Source organism: Anopheles nili, chromosome 3 (assembly GCF_943737925.1).
Source record: "Anopheles nili chromosome 3, idAnoNiliSN_F5_01, whole genome shotgun sequence".
In the NCBI taxonomy this organism is placed as follows: Eukaryota; Metazoa; Arthropoda; class Insecta; order Diptera; family Culicidae; genus Anopheles; species Anopheles nili.
This window is the reverse complement of record NC_071292.1, coordinates 58,794,867-58,811,761: the sequence shown is the minus strand read 5'-3', so window position 1 is coordinate 58,811,761 and position 16,895 is coordinate 58,794,867. Positions and strand designations below refer to the sequence as shown.

The 16,895-nt window shown below is 47.7% G+C and overlaps 6 protein-coding genes across 6 annotated transcripts; 3 read left to right on the top strand and 3 right to left on the bottom strand.

Moving 5' to 3' along the window:
• Window positions 1–1,151: 1,151 nt before the first annotated feature.
• On the bottom strand, window positions 1,152–2,590 carry LOC128726830 (dynein regulatory complex subunit 4). Its single transcript, XM_053820661.1, has 2 exons — window positions 2,572–2,590; window positions 1,152–2,482 (listed from the first exon to the last, which is right to left on the bottom strand). The coding sequence occupies exon 2, from the start codon at window positions 2,451–2,453 to the stop codon at window positions 1,152–1,154; it is 1,302 nt and encodes a 433-aa protein (XP_053676636.1). The 5' UTR covers window positions 2,454–2,482; window positions 2,572–2,590.
• Window positions 2,591–9,702: 7,112 nt separating this feature from the next.
• LOC128724710 (cyclin-dependent kinase 10) lies at window positions 9,703–11,177 on the top strand. Its single transcript, XM_053818431.1, has 5 exons — window positions 9,703–9,712; window positions 9,769–9,869; window positions 9,938–10,010; window positions 10,078–10,908; window positions 10,987–11,177. Exons 1-5 carry the CDS (start codon window positions 9,703–9,705, stop codon window positions 11,175–11,177), a joined length of 1,206 nt encoding a protein of 401 aa, XP_053674406.1.
• A 12-nt stretch (window positions 11,178–11,189) lies between these two features.
• Window positions 11,190–11,652, bottom strand: LOC128723042 (39S ribosomal protein L42, mitochondrial). The gene has a single exon (XM_053816747.1). It carries the CDS (start codon window positions 11,644–11,646, stop codon window positions 11,257–11,259), a length of 390 nt encoding a protein of 129 aa, XP_053672722.1. The 5' UTR covers window positions 11,647–11,652; the 3' UTR covers window positions 11,190–11,256.
• A 184-nt stretch (window positions 11,653–11,836) lies between these two features.
• Window positions 11,837–14,297, top strand: LOC128725845 (conserved oligomeric Golgi complex subunit 5). Its single transcript, XM_053819614.1, has 4 exons — window positions 11,837–11,873; window positions 11,933–13,276; window positions 13,345–13,533; window positions 13,606–14,297. The coding sequence occupies exons 1-4, from the start codon at window positions 11,837–11,839 to the stop codon at window positions 14,295–14,297; spliced, it is 2,262 nt and encodes a 753-aa protein (XP_053675589.1).
• Window positions 14,298–15,023: 726 nt separating this feature from the next.
• Window positions 15,024–15,483, bottom strand: LOC128724709 (uncharacterized). Its single transcript, XM_053818430.1, has 3 exons — window positions 15,384–15,483; window positions 15,128–15,293; window positions 15,024–15,051 (listed from the first exon to the last, which is right to left on the bottom strand). Exons 1-3 carry the CDS (start codon window positions 15,481–15,483, stop codon window positions 15,024–15,026), a joined length of 294 nt encoding a protein of 97 aa, XP_053674405.1.
• Window positions 15,484–15,770: 287 nt separating this feature from the next.
• LOC128724707 (uncharacterized) lies at window positions 15,771–16,598 on the top strand. Its single transcript, XM_053818429.1, has 2 exons — window positions 15,771–15,918; window positions 16,006–16,598. Exons 1-2 carry the CDS (start codon window positions 15,771–15,773, stop codon window positions 16,596–16,598), a joined length of 741 nt encoding a protein of 246 aa, XP_053674404.1.
• The last annotated feature ends 297 nt before the right edge of the window (window positions 16,599–16,895 follow it).

Genomic DNA, 16,895 nt, shown 5'->3' with positions numbered 1-16,895 from the left:
AGCAACCGCTCAATTGCCCACCTACTTGGGCTCATTTGGGCTACGATCCCGAGCGTCAGTAAACTCATTTCGTTTGCCTCAGCCGGGGTTTTCTTTTTTTTGTGCCGCAAATTTTCCCACCCAGGAAATAAGTAATGAGCTCGGTGAACGACGTCCACGATGAAAGCACAACCACACGGTGCGGCAGGAAAGAAAGCCACTAATTACGAATTCATCCTAATGAGACATGATGGGCCGTGACCATCAACCAGCCGGCAAGATACGCAGCAAGACAAGAAAAAGCAACCTCAACCAACGTTCACAACGGCCCCCACGTAGTCGCCAGCTGGTCGCGGTCGAGTGATGAATACACGCTTTGCCGCAGGTGGCTTTGAAAGGCGACACGACGGAACGGCAGGATAATGCGAGTCCTGGGACGTAGTGCAAAGAGACCCTGCGCTTGGTGGACCGACAGCCTATGACGTACGGATAGCAGCTACTTTTGCTGAGCTCTTACCACCACGAGGTCGTCGGAAGCATCTCCACCAGAGGGACGCACGCTCTTTGAATCCACCCTCGCAAACACCCTCACACAGCCACACACACGCCATCCGTCACGGTGGCGTGACAAACTCTGACTTTTCGAGGTTATTTCCCGAAGGCACAATCCGGTTATCTTGGCACCTTGGCGGCTCGCCTCGCCAAACGCGCAAGGTGAGATAGTAAACGGAAGGACAAAATTACCGGATACGGGGGAAAACCAGAAGCACGCGAGCGCGGGGGTGATACTATTGGCACTGAACGCCCTGCCACCTGGGAGGATGGAATTAAACGACGGTATGAATGATTCATTATGATGCCCCTGTAATAATTATCATTTGCATTCGTGCATTGCGACCGCCAGTGTTCGCTCTCGTTCGTAATTAGTGGTTTGGGCGTTAGGGCGAATGCTTTAAACTCCTGCGAGACCTAACGACAACCTCAACAGCACTACCAGCGGACTACCATTTGCGCACCGTGCATTCAGCGAATTAATTGCATTCATCATGTTTCATTCAACGGCATGTGCTTTTAGCACTTCATGCGCCAGGAATGCTGAATGTTTTAGCGGCGTAGCGTACGCAGGATATGCGAGTGTAAATAAATGAAGGCACTTGGAACGAGATGGAGAGTTACTTCTCCGGCCGCAAATTCGTAAGCTCAAGGTCCTTGAGCGTGATGCCGTACTTCACCAATTTACCCTCGATGAGCGACAGCAGATCGTCGTACATTTTGCTCACCCTGGCCAGGTCGTACCGTAAGGCTTGAATTTTGTCATTTTTCTGCACCAAAAGCTTCTCGATGCGCACACTAAGCGACTGTGGCTCTATGCCGGCCAACGACAGGACCTCCCCAAGGACGGCTTCACGCTGCTCAGTTTGCTTCTCGATGTACTCCAGCTTACGCTCCAACAGCGAGTTCTTCAAACCGGACTTTTGCTGCAGCTCCAACATCGACTTCTCAAACAAGCGCTTTAGCTGGTCCCGTTCCTCGACCAACTTTTCACACCGCATCTGCAGCACATCCTGCTCAAGCTTCAAGCTCGACAACTGCTTCTGGGTGCTGTTCAACCGGATCTTCACCCGGTTGAGAGTGGCCTTATCACGATCGTAGTACTGCAGCTTCTTGCGCAGCTCGACCAACTCCGCTTGGGAGCTCTTGAGTGGTTCGGTAAGCCGTTTGTTCTCCGCCATCACCTCGCTAAAGCTCTTGAGGTCCTTGTCCGACTGCAGGCGCATCTCTTCCATCTCCTCCTTCATGCTGTTGATCAGCGCCAGGTTGTTCTGTGTGATCGCGTTGTAATAGCTCTTCATCTCGCGGTACGCCTGCTCGTTTGTGCTGATCAGCTCCGCAATCTGTCCGTTTTTGCGCTCCTCCACCTCGGACAGCTCCATCTCGTGGCGCACTTCGGCCTCTTCCTTGTAGCTCGCAAGACGCTGGTCGAACAGCTTCGTCATGGCTTCGATTTCTTCCTGAAACTTTGCCCGCTCCACACTCAGCAGCTCGCTGTGCTTCAGCTTCAGCTGCTGAATCTCCAGCTCGGTGTTCTCTTCCTTCTCACGCAGCAACCGCTTCAGATCGCGCTTATCATTCAGCAGTTCTCGCTCCTGCAACGTGTGGTCCTCTTGCGCCATCTTGAGCTGTGTCATCATTTCGGCCCGCAGTTCGCCAATGTGCGATTGGTGCTCGTACTGCAGGTGTTTCATCTCCTGCATCACGTTCTTCGTGTCCTGGTCAGCGAGCTCTTGGGCGACCTCGACATCTCGCTCCTTCCCACGAATGACCGCCTTCGCTTCCTCCAGCTGCTTGCGCGTGATCTCCCAGTAAGTGCGTAATTTGTCGCGTTCGAGCTGGAAGAAATTGCGCTCTTCTCGCTCGCGTTCCATCTCGTTGCGTAGTTTGAGCGCAAATTGTTCCAGCTGCTCCCGGGACATGCTGGACGTGTCGACGCCATCGATGACGGCTAAGGACGATACGGAGATTACGGTGAAATGATTCAAACTAAGTCCACTCACAAACAAAGTAGGTAATGGCACTCGCGACAATACTTACTGCTTCCTTTCGCCTTTTTCGGACCCTAAAAGAACCAAACAAGCAGAGGATAAATGTATCAGTACGCTTTCGCAAACTGCATTCGAAATGCAATCTTCGTGCACCTTTCTAATTGCTTTCCATACCTACCATTTTGTTTCACTTAATGTTCTAACCACTGCAAATCTCTCCGTCTCACGCTTATTTTGATGCAATTTAAACGAAACTTCCAAACGACGGCCCCGGAATGACTCTTTCTCGGTTTATCTACACAAAGTCCGGCGCCGGAAGCCGCAGATTAGATGTAGCCAATCCGACGAGGAGCCTAAATCAACAATCAGAGAAAATCTGTGTAAACACCGTGCAGTCAAACGGCCCGAGAGAACGAAACAGTTTGGGTTATTTTTTTTTTGTTCTTTCTTCCTTCCTTCCTTAGCCTACACCAAATACTGTACCTCGGCAGGAATTCAAACATCCGCTGTCAGAGAATATACCAGCGTCACAGCGTCCCTATATCCGGGCGGTTTCGACGCAAAAACGAGCAGAAAAAAGCTCTCCCCAATCCTGCAGCGGAAGGAAATGGTCCGGAAAACAAAAAGGAAACTAAAGCAAACGCAAACGCAAAACAGAACGTTCGAATGCGCTCCACGGTTCCCGGGGTCCGTTTGCTGGCACGGTCCCGAAAATTCTGAAGCGTTTGTATCGAACAAACACACAGGGACAAGCAACAGCGCGTCCGTTACCATGGAGACGCCTCGCCGGTACGTCGCATGTTTGAACACAAAACTCCTGTCGCATGTGCGTTGAATTTATCTCCTTCCTGGAACGAGGGTCGGTTTATGATACCAAATTTGGGGCTCCACAAACGGTCCTTTCTAAAATCGGATCTAGCAAAAAAAATGTACGAGGAATACTGTACCAATCAAAAGCGATTTGCTAGTTCCATTTCCAATCACCAATTCCAGCTAACCAGCGCGACGGCCGATACGGTTCTTTCATCAACTTGAATCGCATTAGTTGCATAATTTCTGTATGAAATTCAAACGCTCTTTTGAAGCACGCGAAAGGTGTAAGCTTATCAATAAAGCAGCCAAAAAATGCATTGTTCGCACTAGTGTACGGTGAAGACGGAACGAACACGTGGAAGACATAAAACGCAAAACGCAGATTGACAGAAGTACATCCACATTCCAATCTAATGTATTCCAATTCATTTCGAAAGGTACCACTTCCGGCACTATCGGAATAGCCACTCAATAGCATCCCGTTTAATGCATGATGGTGCATGATTGAATCCGAATGCACGACACAACATCGAAACGGGTATGCTCTCTGTTCCGGCGACCGAATCGAGCGCATGTCGCTAGCACCGTCGGTATCCCGTCAGCACGTACCGTACGAACCACTTCCGGCGCTACGTAGTCCGTTCACGGAAAATTGGCGAATATCGACCGAAGTAGTTGTAGTTCGGGGCTGGGTTGGTGTTTTTTTCTTCCTTCCTTCCTTCCTTTTTTGTCTACCAGGCTACCTTCCGAGCAACTGCATTACCTGTGCGGGAGAAAATTTAATTTTCCCGAAAAACATAAGAGAAAGGAGGCTGTCTGCAGCGGTGGCCAACATCCAGCCAGCCCTTCGGGATCGGGCTTTCGAAGGGCACGCTCCCGGTTCGTTTGACCAAAGCTTTCAGTACAGATTAGAGTCGGGGCACGGGGGCCGAAAAATTCACTTCCAATCAGTGGCACTCATACTCTCGGGTGCTGATCGGAAATCGTTCCAGCCGGTTCCAGCAGAGTTGCGCCGCACCAGGTTGGCTACCCACCAAAAGCCCGACTCCACAAAACACGGCACGGGCTCGCCGCCCGGTTCCTCTGGTGCGAACGTTGTTCGGGAACAAGCTTCCGTGCCCTTTTTTGGTTCTACATTCAATTTTAGTTTTACGGATCAATGCACTTACACTGACGAAGGTTAGGTGGTCTGCCATCTGCTTCGGTGTTCCATATCGGAAAACACTGTGGCGGGTGCCAGAAACGCAATCGAGCTGGGACGGAACCGCACTTGCTCGCTCCTCGTTCTATCCCGCATCCATAGCCCATTCACCGTGTGGCATGAGCTTAACCAAAGCTTGTTCCCAAAATTTCCTATTAAAATCGAACACATGCACAACCTTCGGCACCTTCTCGCCGGCTGCCAGACACTTTTTATCGCCAACCCTCAGACGTGGCGTGTCCGACAAATGGAGCGTCTCTCGGTTGCCTGCTCCAACGCCAGGTGTGGCGGCTTTGGGAAAGTGTTTTCCGGAGGCGGCTGCTTCTTGAGAGGGCTTTCATCACGGCACCGGAACCGGGTGCCGTTGTTTCAGGTGCGCCTAGGTAGAATGTGAAGTTGAGCCACAACGTTGAAGCACCAGCGACATCTGTTTTTGCACCGTTTCGTCTTCCTGCGATGTCGCTTTAGAGAAAGTGCTAGCGTCTACCTTTGGGCCGAGTGAAGTGCGCTGAAAGGCGTTGCAGAGAGCTCTCGACATTATGGCTAATTGTGAACAAGGCAAGGCTAAGCACCTTTTTGAAGGTTTACGTTGTATAATGGTTCAGCAGATTGGAATAAATTGGGGGAATAAATAAAGAAATCTTTTTCCAAGTATCATGATCACTTGCAGCTAGGAGATTCAGGGCAAATTTTTGAGGGACGTGATCAAGAAAGCTCTGTAAGTGAATAACATTTATGAAAATAGCGCATATTCCTATGGCGTTTGGGCATAAAAATGAATAAATTGTCTTACAAAAACCTTGTCCATAAATATGTCTTGAGCAAGAACTGAAGCGAGCGCGCCACCTGAAGTAAACGAACACACACACACATTCGCACAACCTGTGCTCCTGTGCTCCATATTGTATAATTTCGCCGAACCATACCGTCTATTTGCCATCGAAAGCCCCTGCGGGAGAAAGCTACTTTGCATACCAATCTTCCTGCTCGATCAAACCTAACGCACCGACCTGTCAGACTTCATCTTTGCCACGCTTTTTGACCTCGGTAATGCGTCCGGATTAAATGTTAATTAATTCGCTCCACGAGCGCCCGTTCCAAGGTGGAAAGCGAAGGGGTGGTGGGGGAGGCATAAGGATTCAGTGGGGGAGGGGAGGGGGCAGGTACGCTGACCGAACGCTTGCCTTGCGGTCCCGGTCGTGTACCTGAACGCACGGCGTGCATAATTCGCCCGCCGAAGCTTGTTGTTTTCCATCACAACCCCGTAATCCTCGAGGATTACGCATTCGAAGAACTTCACCGTTCCGTTGCCCCACCCACACCACCCAGCCCCCCCCCCCCCCCTCTCTCTCCACCTGGCACGTCCGCGGGCGGTTCGCTTTCGATTAGTTTCATTTTCGGACTGGCTAATAATTTCTCACTCCGACCTGGGAGCAAGTTTCCATGGCCGGTAAACCCTTTTGCCCCGGGGTGGGAAAACTTTTGCTCCCCACTCCCCCAACACAACCAGAGCATTGTGTCGTGATCTGGAACGGTGCTGTCGCTTCGGTTTATCATCTTGTGCAACGTGGGTGGGCGTGGAAAAGTCAGCCAAAGAAGCCGTTAGCGGCCTTGCCCTTTTGCGTCCAATTTGCACCCCGGCAGCATTTACATACGCGTACGGCCCATTCATTTTCCGAGCCCATTTCCGCGAGCGGGAACTGTTGCTTGCGAGGAAAACGCAACCCCAACGAGGGGACATGGGTGCCTAATGACATGGTGTTTCGCACGAAGCCCAAAGTGGGGGTGGTTTTATATTATGTGATGTTTTCTTTTTTCTTTTTTTTTGTCTTTTGCTTTGTTTTACACCCACTTCCTTGGCGCCACGCTCTACCCATCACGCATTCCGGACGCGGTCCTTTTGCCACGCGAAATAATGTGGTTTTTAGCATTCGGGGTCACGTTCTTAATTACAGTCTTCGAGATTTACCACCGAAGCGACCCATCGGCAGATCCGCCGGCGGGCAGCAGGCAACACTCATTAACCGAGGACGAGTTGGGAACGAGAAGTGGTGCCACCCGCTAATGTGCATAATGGCGCATACATAAATTGTCCCCGAGGCGTAGATGGGATGGTTTTGTTCCGGCAAATGTGTGCTAACGTGTGTTTCTTTTCGCCTTCAACTGCAAATATTGCTAAGCGATTTGCTCCTCGAAGGCGTGGTGGGTTAGTAGCAGCGTGGCAAACAACATTCAGCTGGTTGGTGAGGTGTGTTTAAATAGAGTGTGACGATAAATGGATTCACCCAACGATTGGAAGCCTATTACCCACGCCTAAAAGCGGCTTCTTCGAGAGTAGTCGAATGGAACGTAACATCAAACTGTCTCCCACACACGCACACACGGCGGAGGCACGCATATGCCCAACCGACCGGTCATATCGTTCGCATGAATTATCTAAATCATACCCGGGGACGCTTCCATTATCAACACGAGAACACGTTATCACACCACTGGAAACCCGGAAACTGCAAAACCGCACACGCACGCTCGGTTGCGCTTACGCTCGCCATATCGAGGGCAATGCCGACCTTTGAATATCGGTTCCCCGGAAGCATCCGGGGCAGTGCAAGATCCTGCGACCCGAGATCGAGAATCGCACGAATGAGCGCACACTAGCGACCGATAGAAGCTGCCATGTATCGGCATATTAATATCCACATTACCGACCGTCGATAGCGCCATCGTGCAGAAGCGGAAGCGCTGGAAAATCATGCTCCATTTCGCACATTTCCCACACACACAGACGTGTGAAGATAATAGTCCTATTCCGGTTCGCATTCTCGCGCGTTCGTCCAAAGCCCTACTCGTAAGAACCCCAGCCACGGTCAAGTATGTGAAGCACTGGCAACGTGGCTGACACACGTTTCGCGTGTTAATATCCTTCAACGGCAAATCGCTTAACGGGCGGCGTAAAATTTGCTCTTGCGCTTCATCGCAACGGAGCCACAAAATGGGCCTCATTTAAATGAAACATGCATTAAGTCGGTCGGGCCGGGTTTTGCGGGCGCCTTCATATTCAACACTTTTCATACGCCGGACGGTCGGACTTCACTTCACTTCTGGCGGTGTAGTGGGTAGCGCACCAAAGGGAAACGCAAACTCGAACAATGATTGCGTTAATGCAATTTTCCCGCCAAAGTGTGCACACGGCCATGCAGTGAGCGAAGACGTTCCTGGCGCCAATGCTAGGAACCGTCAAGCTGCCAGGGACCGTGCCCGGAAGATGTGTATTGATTCAATTCAATTAGAAACGTGCACTTAAGCAACGTCAATGTTGCGCTTCGTCAAAACCCACCGATGAAATTGACGATGTGAGATGATTAGGCACTAAATATGCAGTCACCATCCTTGCCAGTCACCGCACGGCCAACGAAGGCATGGCACAAAAGAAAAGCCCACGATTATGATGCGGCTTTATGTACCTTTTAAAAACCCATAAAACGTCTACTATTCCCACTAGGATAATATTCGCCGGAGCAGGCACATCCGATGCGGATCAACCCATTTGCCCACCGCCTTCACCGACCGCGGTTATGGTGGGGGCAAATATTGACGATGCCCTTTTTGTTCCGTTTGAACATTTCATTTTGCTAATGCACCGAAACACAGCGGGAAAATAAACAAAACAACCTATAATCCCTTCCCACACATCCCAACACGGCACGGTTCGGAAGCCGGAGAACCGGGGATCGGTTAAACATCCACCGAAAACCCCCGACCCGTGGTGTTCATTTTTGATGGGGTAACACAATAGCTTCCGAAAGGAATCGAACAGTAAGCGAATCGCAAGCTGCTGGAGCAAAATGATTCAATTTTAGTTGTTTTTTTTTGCGTGTGTGAGTGTGTGCTGCGTGTCCTTTTCGGTTCGAAATATACTAGCGTCGCTTCGCTCATTTCACACATCCTAAAGATCCTAACTTTTTTGTACGAGGAAAGGGAAAACGCTCGAAAACAGACCGGAGACCCTCTCGCCTTTGAATTCGCTTTCATCCTTTTCCTATTCCCCGGGATATGGGGAGGGCTCCGTTCGACAAACATTTAAAGACGAAGGAAATATCTTCTCGCACACGGCGAATCCTTTTACTGCGCCGAGAGTGGAGAAAATCGGGAAAGTTCTGTTGTCGCTCGAATGCCGTTGCGAACAAACAACGTTCAATGATCCGAGGATTAGTGCAGAAATTCGGTCCTCAAAGAAGAGTTGCGAAAGGGTCGAAAACGTAGAAGCATCCGTTAGTCATAAGCTCGTGCGGAAGCCCCTCGTCCGTGGGACGTTTGCACAAAGGCGAATAAATTCCTACCTAATTCAGTTTGCTTAGGTCGGGCCTTTGCCCACGTATGGTTGAAAATTTTCTTCATCCCATAAATTCAACAGTTAATTTCTTTCATCACTGGCAGCAGTCCAACCCAGCGGGAATCGGGTGAAACCTGTCGCCGATGTTTCACGTTCAGACCAGACGGCTGGCAAGTTTTAGCTAGAAGGTGTATTGTTGTAACTAAACAAATGCTGAACAAGATTTGATATTTTTAGTAAGAATCTCACATCATATGTGTTTGAAAACCCTTCAACACTTTTGTTGTGTTGATATAGAAGCAAAAAAATGTATGGTGATTTTTTTATTATTTATTAGTAAGAAGTTACTGGCTTGCTGGTGTACGACTCACGAATGTCCTTTTAGTATGTCCTAAATTTATGTAAAAGAACGTGTAAAAACACGCTAACAAATGCAGTACAATGCTAAATTTTTGTCATCAATTAATACTGCAGATAAACAAACACACTTTTAGTAATGGAAAATTTCCACTTATTCCATTATAAGCTATCCTTTTTATGTCCTGAAAAAATAACCGAATAACGTAAGCGCAGGCAATTTATTCAAATGTTTCACAGAAACGCAGCTCCGAGTCTGGCACTATAAACGTGAAGCATAAAAAAGACAGAGAAAGGTAGAAAACACAGAAAAGGACGAATCTCAAAACAAAACGCGATCGTGTACGAGCAAAACATCAAATAATAGCGATTTAGTCAAAAACGACTTTTAATTTCGCGCAAATTTCGGTCTTAACATTTTCTTTTATCAACGGGTCATATTGCACATGATAACGTAGTAATAATTTACCTCAACTATGACATCAGGTTTGTAGTTTGCGTTATTTCAATGATAGTAAACCGCAATAGTGTTTCCACTTCAGATTATGCGGATTTTCGCGACCCGAATCGCCCGGTTCGGCGTAAAGGAGCCCTTATGAATTTTCGTACAAAGGAAATCATTGACATTCAACCGAAAGATATAGTATGTGGAGGAAAACGGAAAAGCTATGGGACCGGCATAAATAATTTGTTCTTTTTTTTAACTTGCAGCATGGAAAGTGCCGTTACGTCTCTGCGTTCGAAAAATGCAACCGTGTTGGCGAGGGTACATACGGCATTGTTTGTGAGTTTATTTTACCGGACTAGGGGTTATGATATTCCAGATTGCTTGCTCGTTGTTCTCGTTTCAGTTCGTGCACGTGATTCTGCCTCGAACGAGATAGTAGCCTTAAAAAAGGTTAGGATTGATCAAGACATCTTCAAGGATGGGTTTCCAATAAGCGGATTGCGTGAAATTCAAATTCTCAAAAATTGCAACCATGAAAACGTCGTACGGCTAAAGGAGGTTGTAGTCGGCAACAGCCTCGAGAGCATCTTCCTCGTTATGGAGTTTTGTGAACAGGACCTTGCCTCGCTTCTGGACAACATGGACTCTCCATTTTCGGAATCACAAGTCAAATGTCTCATAATTCAGCTGCTGAAGGGACTAAAACATCTGCACTCGAACTACATAATACATCGGGATCTGAAAGTTTCCAATCTTCTGCTCACCGACAATGGTACTCTCAAAATAGCCGATTTCGGTCTAGCCCGGTACATGAGCGATTCAAAAAAACCGATGACCCCGGGACTGGTAACGCTGTGGTACCGGCCGCCAGAGCTGTTGTTTGGTTCCGCACAACAAACCACCGCTGTGGATATGTGGGCCACAGGATGCATTCTAGGCGAGCTGCTTACCCACAAGCCGTTGCTACCTGGTACGAGCGAGATATCGCAGATCGAGCTCATCATTAACCTGCTCGGTACACCTAAGTCGGCCATTTGGCCCGAATTCGACAGCTTACCGCTGGTGCAAAATTTCACCCTTAAAGAACAGCCGTACAATAATCTTAAGAGCAAGTTTCCCTTTCTGTCTAAGGCCGGTTTTGAGCTGTTGAACAAACTGTTCATGTACAATCCGCAAAGTCGGGCTTCGGCAAAGCAATGCCTGATCAGCAAATATCTAAATGAGGCGCCACTCCGTAAGTATAGCGGTTGTTGAACTACCTTGATTTATGTGTTTAATCGTAATCAATTCACGTAAACATTTATTCCTACAGCGTGTGATCCCAAGTTGATGCCCACGTTTCCACATCATCGAGACATGAAGAACAAACCTACGGAAAAAACAGATGATCAACGCAAACGTGTTGCTGGTTTCATGAACAGTAAATCCTCATTCAATGGAAACCACGCGTCAACTATTTCGGATCTACTAGGTTCACTTATTAAGAAGCGACGCTGCGATTAGGGTGTATGTTAATAAAATTAATGATCGAATGCATTTATTCTTATGGACAACTACTGTGCCGGTAAACGCACATGCCACACTACAGATATTCACGATCCATTGGTGTTTTCTTCGCTCGCTTGTCGCGCGCCCTTGGGAACCATCGGTGTTTCGTCGTGAACGTTATTTTGCTAAGTTCTTCCCGCACAAACTCGGGGTGTTTCGCTTTCAGAGCCCCGCGGCTTTTGTTGATTATGTCATCTCGTACGAGATTCGCGTTGATCTCGGGCGTAACAACTTCTAGCGGCTTGCTGCACTCATACGGGAACTCTGGTTTTGGATGCCAGGCGACGAAATACTTTCCACCCTCAGCAACAGCTACCTTCTGCACAAGATCCTGGGGGTTGGCTTGTGCAATTTGAATGTTTTCATACTGTTTTAGAGTACGAAAGTGATTTCCGCGACGGAAAATGCGGCCCAAAAAAGCCATGTTTTTGTTGACAATCCTGCCGAAACGTCATGCGCAACTGCAATCCAGAAGGGTTGCCATTTAGGGGTGGTTTTCCTTCAGTCAGATGGTTCTGACGTTTGGCTTATGTTTACCTCCACGAAAACAAACCGGAGGACGTCACCGATTTTTACACTCCAATAGTGCAAAAGAAACCTAATTAAACTATACAATGACCGACGAACTGTGTGATAAAATCGAAAATGATGGTAGGTATAGCCACGTGCTTTTATCCAACGTGTTTCACTTAACAGATTTTTCTGCGTAGAGTTTTACAAGAACTTCCTTGCCGACAAACCCAGCCCAGAACTGCAATTGACCGTGGCGATCAGCGACCAGATCAGTAAACTCTCGGAAGGCATCGAGCAGCTTTCCAGCGCCCTGCAAAAGCAGGTGCGTGAGCAATACGGTGTACTGCTTTCCCAAGCCAAGCACGCTGGTACGTTAAACTCTTCGATCGATTCAATATCGAGCCACATCGAAACCCTTCGATTTGGTGCCGAAAGACTTCGCCGGCAGATAACTGTTCCGTACGATGTATTGGAAACGCAAACGAAAGTGCTCGGACGCTTGCATGAAGCGTCCCACGTGCTGCGTCAATGTGCGCGATTTCTGCAAGTACATCAAGAGTTGGACCGTACGAATGACCTCACCGAACAAGCCAGCATCGTAAACGAATTGGAAGGACTTATGGAAGATGTGGATCTCACAAAGATTGATTTCCTGCGCGAAGAAATAGGCTCTGTTGCCAAGGTTAAGCAACGGCTGTTGAAACTTGCTAATCGTGATCTTTTTGAAGGAATTCTGAAAAATAAGCCCGACCAAGTCGGTGTGTGTCTGAGAATCTTTCACAATTTGAAAATTCTTCCCAGATGCTTAAATAATGTGCTGGAAACGTTCAGCAACTATCTGAAGGAAGCTATAAAGGAGTCTTTTGCCGGGACGGATGTGGCAAAGCTTCGCAAAACTGGCGCTTCTTCTCCGGCAAAGGAAAGGCACGAGTCACGCCAATTGAAAGGTCCCGGCAAGACGCCTACACTGACAAATTCCTCCAATTTTCGCACGAAACTCTGGCAGGCATTAGAATGGCTGTTCGTGGATGAAATGTACGGCCACTGTACGCAGGTGTTATTTCTGCAAAAGTGCTTGCAAGAGCTCCCACTAGGCGATGATTACAGCCTTGCGAAAGAACTCGATCGCAAGTTTTGGAACAATCTGGAACGGCAGATGATTAGCTCGTTCAAATCGGCTCAATCCCACGTTACGCAATCACTTCAACAAGGCCTTCCGAAGCTGCTCTCACTAGCACGTGGCCTGGAGACGAAAGTCGATCAGCACTTTTTTTTCAGTGAGAAGGTTTTCAATTCCCTCGAAGCCGGTTACCTGGAGAAGTGCGCAAACAATTTCAAGGTGGCCATGGGCGATGTGGATTTTCCCAACCAGGAAGTTATTGACGCTTTGGTGCGAGTTGCATCAACCGAGCTTAATGCTGCCATCGTTGACGCACGGCTGATCGATCTTGTGACCGGGGTGCTGTGTGCATCGAATAAGGATCTTTGGAACAAAATCGAACGAAACGTTAAACTTGGCTCGGAAACTCAACAAGTGCTCGGTGCGCATGCCTTTTGGCGTTAATTCGTACCTCCAACCAGTATGTAAATATCTGTTTTCCTCTTTTAGACAACCCAAATGTTTCGCAATCACAAAATATTACCCTTGCCAATATTATTCACTATCATCAAGAGGCAATCAACCGGTTGGTGTTGAATTTAGGATCGAAATTTGCTGGTCTTGAGTCATCAAAGCGGTTAACGGTCAGTCTAGTTGAAGGAAAAACCATTACACTGGCTATTTTACAACCGCTGATTGGTAAGAACAATCCTGAAAGAAAAAACGACTCTGCCCCACGTATCTAACGCAAATATTTGTCTTATTTTTCAGCTTCCATACATACGGCAGTAAATGTAATCCTGCTTTCCATGCACCGTGAACCGGGTTTGAATTCAAATAACATTTCCACCACTGGACCTTCACTGTACATGAAGGAGCTACATGATTTTATCGTTCGGTCGTGGAGCACACACATTCTGCCGTTCAATGACCGTACGGTGATCGAAGAGGCCGGCCGAAACTTGGCCGTTCGTTGCATTGAACTGTTCGTGCAAAATCTAGCAACCATTCGTCCGATTTCGTCCGCCGGCAGACAGAGACTCAAAGCCGATTGTCACCATCTGGAGAACGCACTCAAGCCTATCGTTCCGGAATTGTCGTCTCTTGGCAAAAGTTTCCGCTTGATCCGTGCGATCGCCTCGCTGTCCACCCTGGCGCCGCAGGAGCTGGTTGAGCAGACATCCGAAGAGGGTGGAGTTGTGCCGCCGTACATCGTGCTTTTTATGCTATTCGGTTATGCCGGCAACGACATGGCCAGCCCGCACGTTACCGCCGGCTGGAGCAACGAAAAACTGCTGCAATGGCTAGAAAGCCACTCGGCTGAAAGGGATCGGTTGGAACTGATCACCGGAGCTCTGCAAAAGTATAGGACCATCATCCGGCAGAAAAACATCACCCAGTATGATCCCATCTATCCTATTGTAACGAGTTATTTGGAAAATGTTATGAAACATTTGAACTAAGTCACAATTAAATAAACGGTTAACTATATCAGTAAGAGATAGGAGGTTTTATTCATAAATCCATCTGTACTGTAATTCCGCTACAGGTTCATCGGAAAATTGCCTAGCCGTAGATTTGGTTCGTGTTACAGCTAAGGCGTATAACAGGTATGCCTTCAGAAATACCCATATCTGCGTTACAACGGCCGCCACAGCAAACCATTCAAAGGAGGTGATATGTCCAAAAAATCCTGCCAATGTACCCCATAAACGGATGAGTGGTTTTCGGTCAGTAAAAACTATAAACAACAGCCTTACCAATATCGTTGAAGTAATCATCTGATCGTCCTAAAGGCAGGTCCTTCCGAGTCAGAGAGGTTATGTTGTGGGCCATGGCACAACCGCTGATAAGTGCGATGCAAACCAACTTCTGCAACATGGTCACCGGTACTGAATAACAAACGCGTTTGAAAGAAAGCTGCAACTGCTCAACAAGCACCGGGAACACGTGATTTTTCTCTAACGAGTGCTGATGCAGTGTAATGTACCGAATGTGATAATTATTTTGCAGTAATGCTAGAGAAAGGTGTCAAATATATAGCTTCTACTGCATAAAACGTATAGTAATTGTCGATTGTAAATAAAGGGCTTTTTTATTTAATCCAAGTTCAATAAATTATGGTTCACTTCAGTCTTACGATATAACGAATCCCTTAACTTCCTAACAAACGGCTTTAAATTCAAATCTCACCCCCAGCTATTGAAAGAAGAATACCTTTGGAGAACGAACACAAATGAGAATTTGATTACATGTTTTATATCCATTTCGCATAAGTGTTGTTTGAACTTACCCCCAATCGGCATTTGCAGGTACGGAGTAGATTTCGGGCAGCTGCGGCTCCGACTTCTGGTATACGATCGCTTGCATGATCGTGCTGAAGTATGTGATGAACAGAATCCACATGACCACCTTAGCTTTGATGGCCATCGTAACCGGAAATGTCCAGAAGCGGTACCCTGTGGGCCAAACATAGAACATATCAACTAAACCTCTCCACAAAATGTACACGCTTAACGGAGGTATTTAAATTTTCAACCGGGCATTACACATTTCGTCGTAGTATTTATCAGAGCGCGTGGAAACGGCCGTTATGTTTTCTTCACCCGCTTGCACCAGCAAGGCGCACCATGCGAGAAAAACTAACATCGGAAAAGCACACTTCATCCTATTACCCATCAAGCCCATTCCTCGTCGTTCGTACCACTGAACAAACCCGAGCCGACCGCCAAGTCATCGCATATATACTGCGCCACACTTCGTTGAAACTGAAAGTGTCCAACGCGCCAATTAGCACCCGCAATTAGGAAGATTTAGTTGCGCTCGCCGAGGCACTTTCATGAAACCGCGACCAGGAGCGCTTATAAAAGATCCAACGCTCCAGCTAGAAACTCTTGGTTCCTGTTACGTGTCGGTTGCGTTAACTCTAGCGAGCAATGGCGGTTGTACCGAGGGCGTTAATCTGGCTGGTGGTGTTGCTATTAACAGTCGTCGCTGTTCAAGGAGCACCTGGAATAAGCGACAAGTCCGGCGACAACACAGATGTGGAAACGGCAAGACAACGTGGTCCGTTTCATTCGGCAAGTAAGTCGATCAAGTGATCTTCTGAAAAGGTTTTTGAGAAGGTGTTTAACCTGATTTTGGGATGCTTTTTTTGCCTTTTCACCACAGTTTACCCATTCGGTTGGGGTTGGGGCATTGCTGCGTTTGTGATAGCGATTGTGAAAGGTGCGTTTTGGCTTGGCATCATCATGATCTGGGCGTTCTTCAAGGGTTTCCCGGCGAAGCACGGCTGCGCACCGATCATCCTGCGGGAGCCCGCTCCCTTCTACGATCACGATCACCACCACCATGAGGAAATCATCTGGGATAAGCCACCACACAGGAGACGTTCCATCCGGGAAGCAGTTCGACCGGGTGAGGAGTCCGATTTGCTGCTCACCGACATGATGACGGATTTGGCGTTCAGCTTCCTTGGCGTTCACACGACGGATTGCCGTAAGCGGTTCGTCTGTGAGGTCGATTTTCGCGCGAAGAGTGACTTCCTGTTGAAGCTGGGCACGCGCATGCTTGGTGTGGACATTTTCCGGAAGTATCGCTCGCCGGACGACGTGTCGGCGGGGAGCTTGCAGCAGTGTGCAGAGCTGTACTCGAAGTGTCGAACAGTGGGACCTTCAATAACGTTGAACGTCTTTGAAGGGCAAAACCCGGGGTCCATCGATGATTACGATGAGGCGGTGGCTAATCAAGAACATTCGCAATGACATGAGGGAAAAAGCTGGAGTGTAAATTAAAGCTAACTTTCGTGGTATTTAAGCTATTTATTGTAGGTTAAAAAACTAATTTATTGTAATAAAGATGCATTTGGAAACAAACATAATTATTTAGTTGCATATATGTCAGACAACTTTCATATACTTACATTCTGCTACCAGATATCCTTGGAACGTTTTGTGTTTGACAATCATCAATGCAATTCTTTAGGACAAAACTCATCATTTTGTTATCACACCATTTCCAATTGTAACAAAATTAGGTGAAGAAATTTTATATAAATATAA

Bases quoted from the DNA above. Each gene is read 5' to 3' on its own strand.
- LOC128726830 (XM_053820661.1), bottom strand. From the start codon at position 2,453: ATGTCCCGGGAGCAGCTGGAACAATTTGCGCTCAAACTACGCAACGAG.
- LOC128724710 (XM_053818431.1), top strand. The intron at 9,870-9,937 runs GTATGTGGAGGA...TTTAACTTGCAG, and splicing joins ACATTCAACCGAAAGATATA to CATGGAAAGTGCCGTTACGT. The intron at 10,011-10,077 runs GTGAGTTTATTT...TTCTCGTTTCAG, and splicing joins GGGTACATACGGCATTGTTT to TTCGTGCACGTGATTCTGCC.
- LOC128723042 (XM_053816747.1), bottom strand. From the start codon at position 11,646: ATGGCTTTTTTGGGCCGCATTTTCCGTCGCGGAAATCACTTTCGTACT.
- LOC128725845 (XM_053819614.1), top strand. From the start codon at position 11,837: ATGACCGACGAACTGTGTGATAAAATCGAAAATGATG. The intron at 11,874-11,932 runs GTAGGTATAGCC...TTTTCTGCGTAG, and splicing joins TGATAAAATCGAAAATGATG to AGTTTTACAAGAACTTCCTT. The intron at 13,277-13,344 runs GTGCGCATGCCT...TTCCTCTTTTAG, and splicing joins GGAAACTCAACAAGTGCTCG to ACAACCCAAATGTTTCGCAA.
- LOC128724709 (XM_053818430.1), bottom strand. From the start codon at position 15,483: ATGTTAGTTTTTCTCGCATGGTGCGCCTTGCTGGTGCAAGCGGGTGAA. The intron at 15,294-15,383 runs GTAATGCCCGGT...TTTGGCCCACAG, and splicing joins TAAATACTACGACGAAATGT to GGTACCGCTTCTGGACATTT. The intron at 15,052-15,127 runs GTAAGTTCAAAC...CGTTCTCCAAAG, and splicing joins CCTGCAAATGCCGATTGGGG to GTATTCTTCTTTCAATAGCT.
- LOC128724707 (XM_053818429.1), top strand. From the start codon at position 15,771: ATGGCGGTTGTACCGAGGGCGTTAATCTGGCTGGTGGTGTTGCTATTA. The intron at 15,919-16,005 runs GTAAGTCGATCA...TTTTCACCACAG, and splicing joins TGGTCCGTTTCATTCGGCAA to TTTACCCATTCGGTTGGGGT.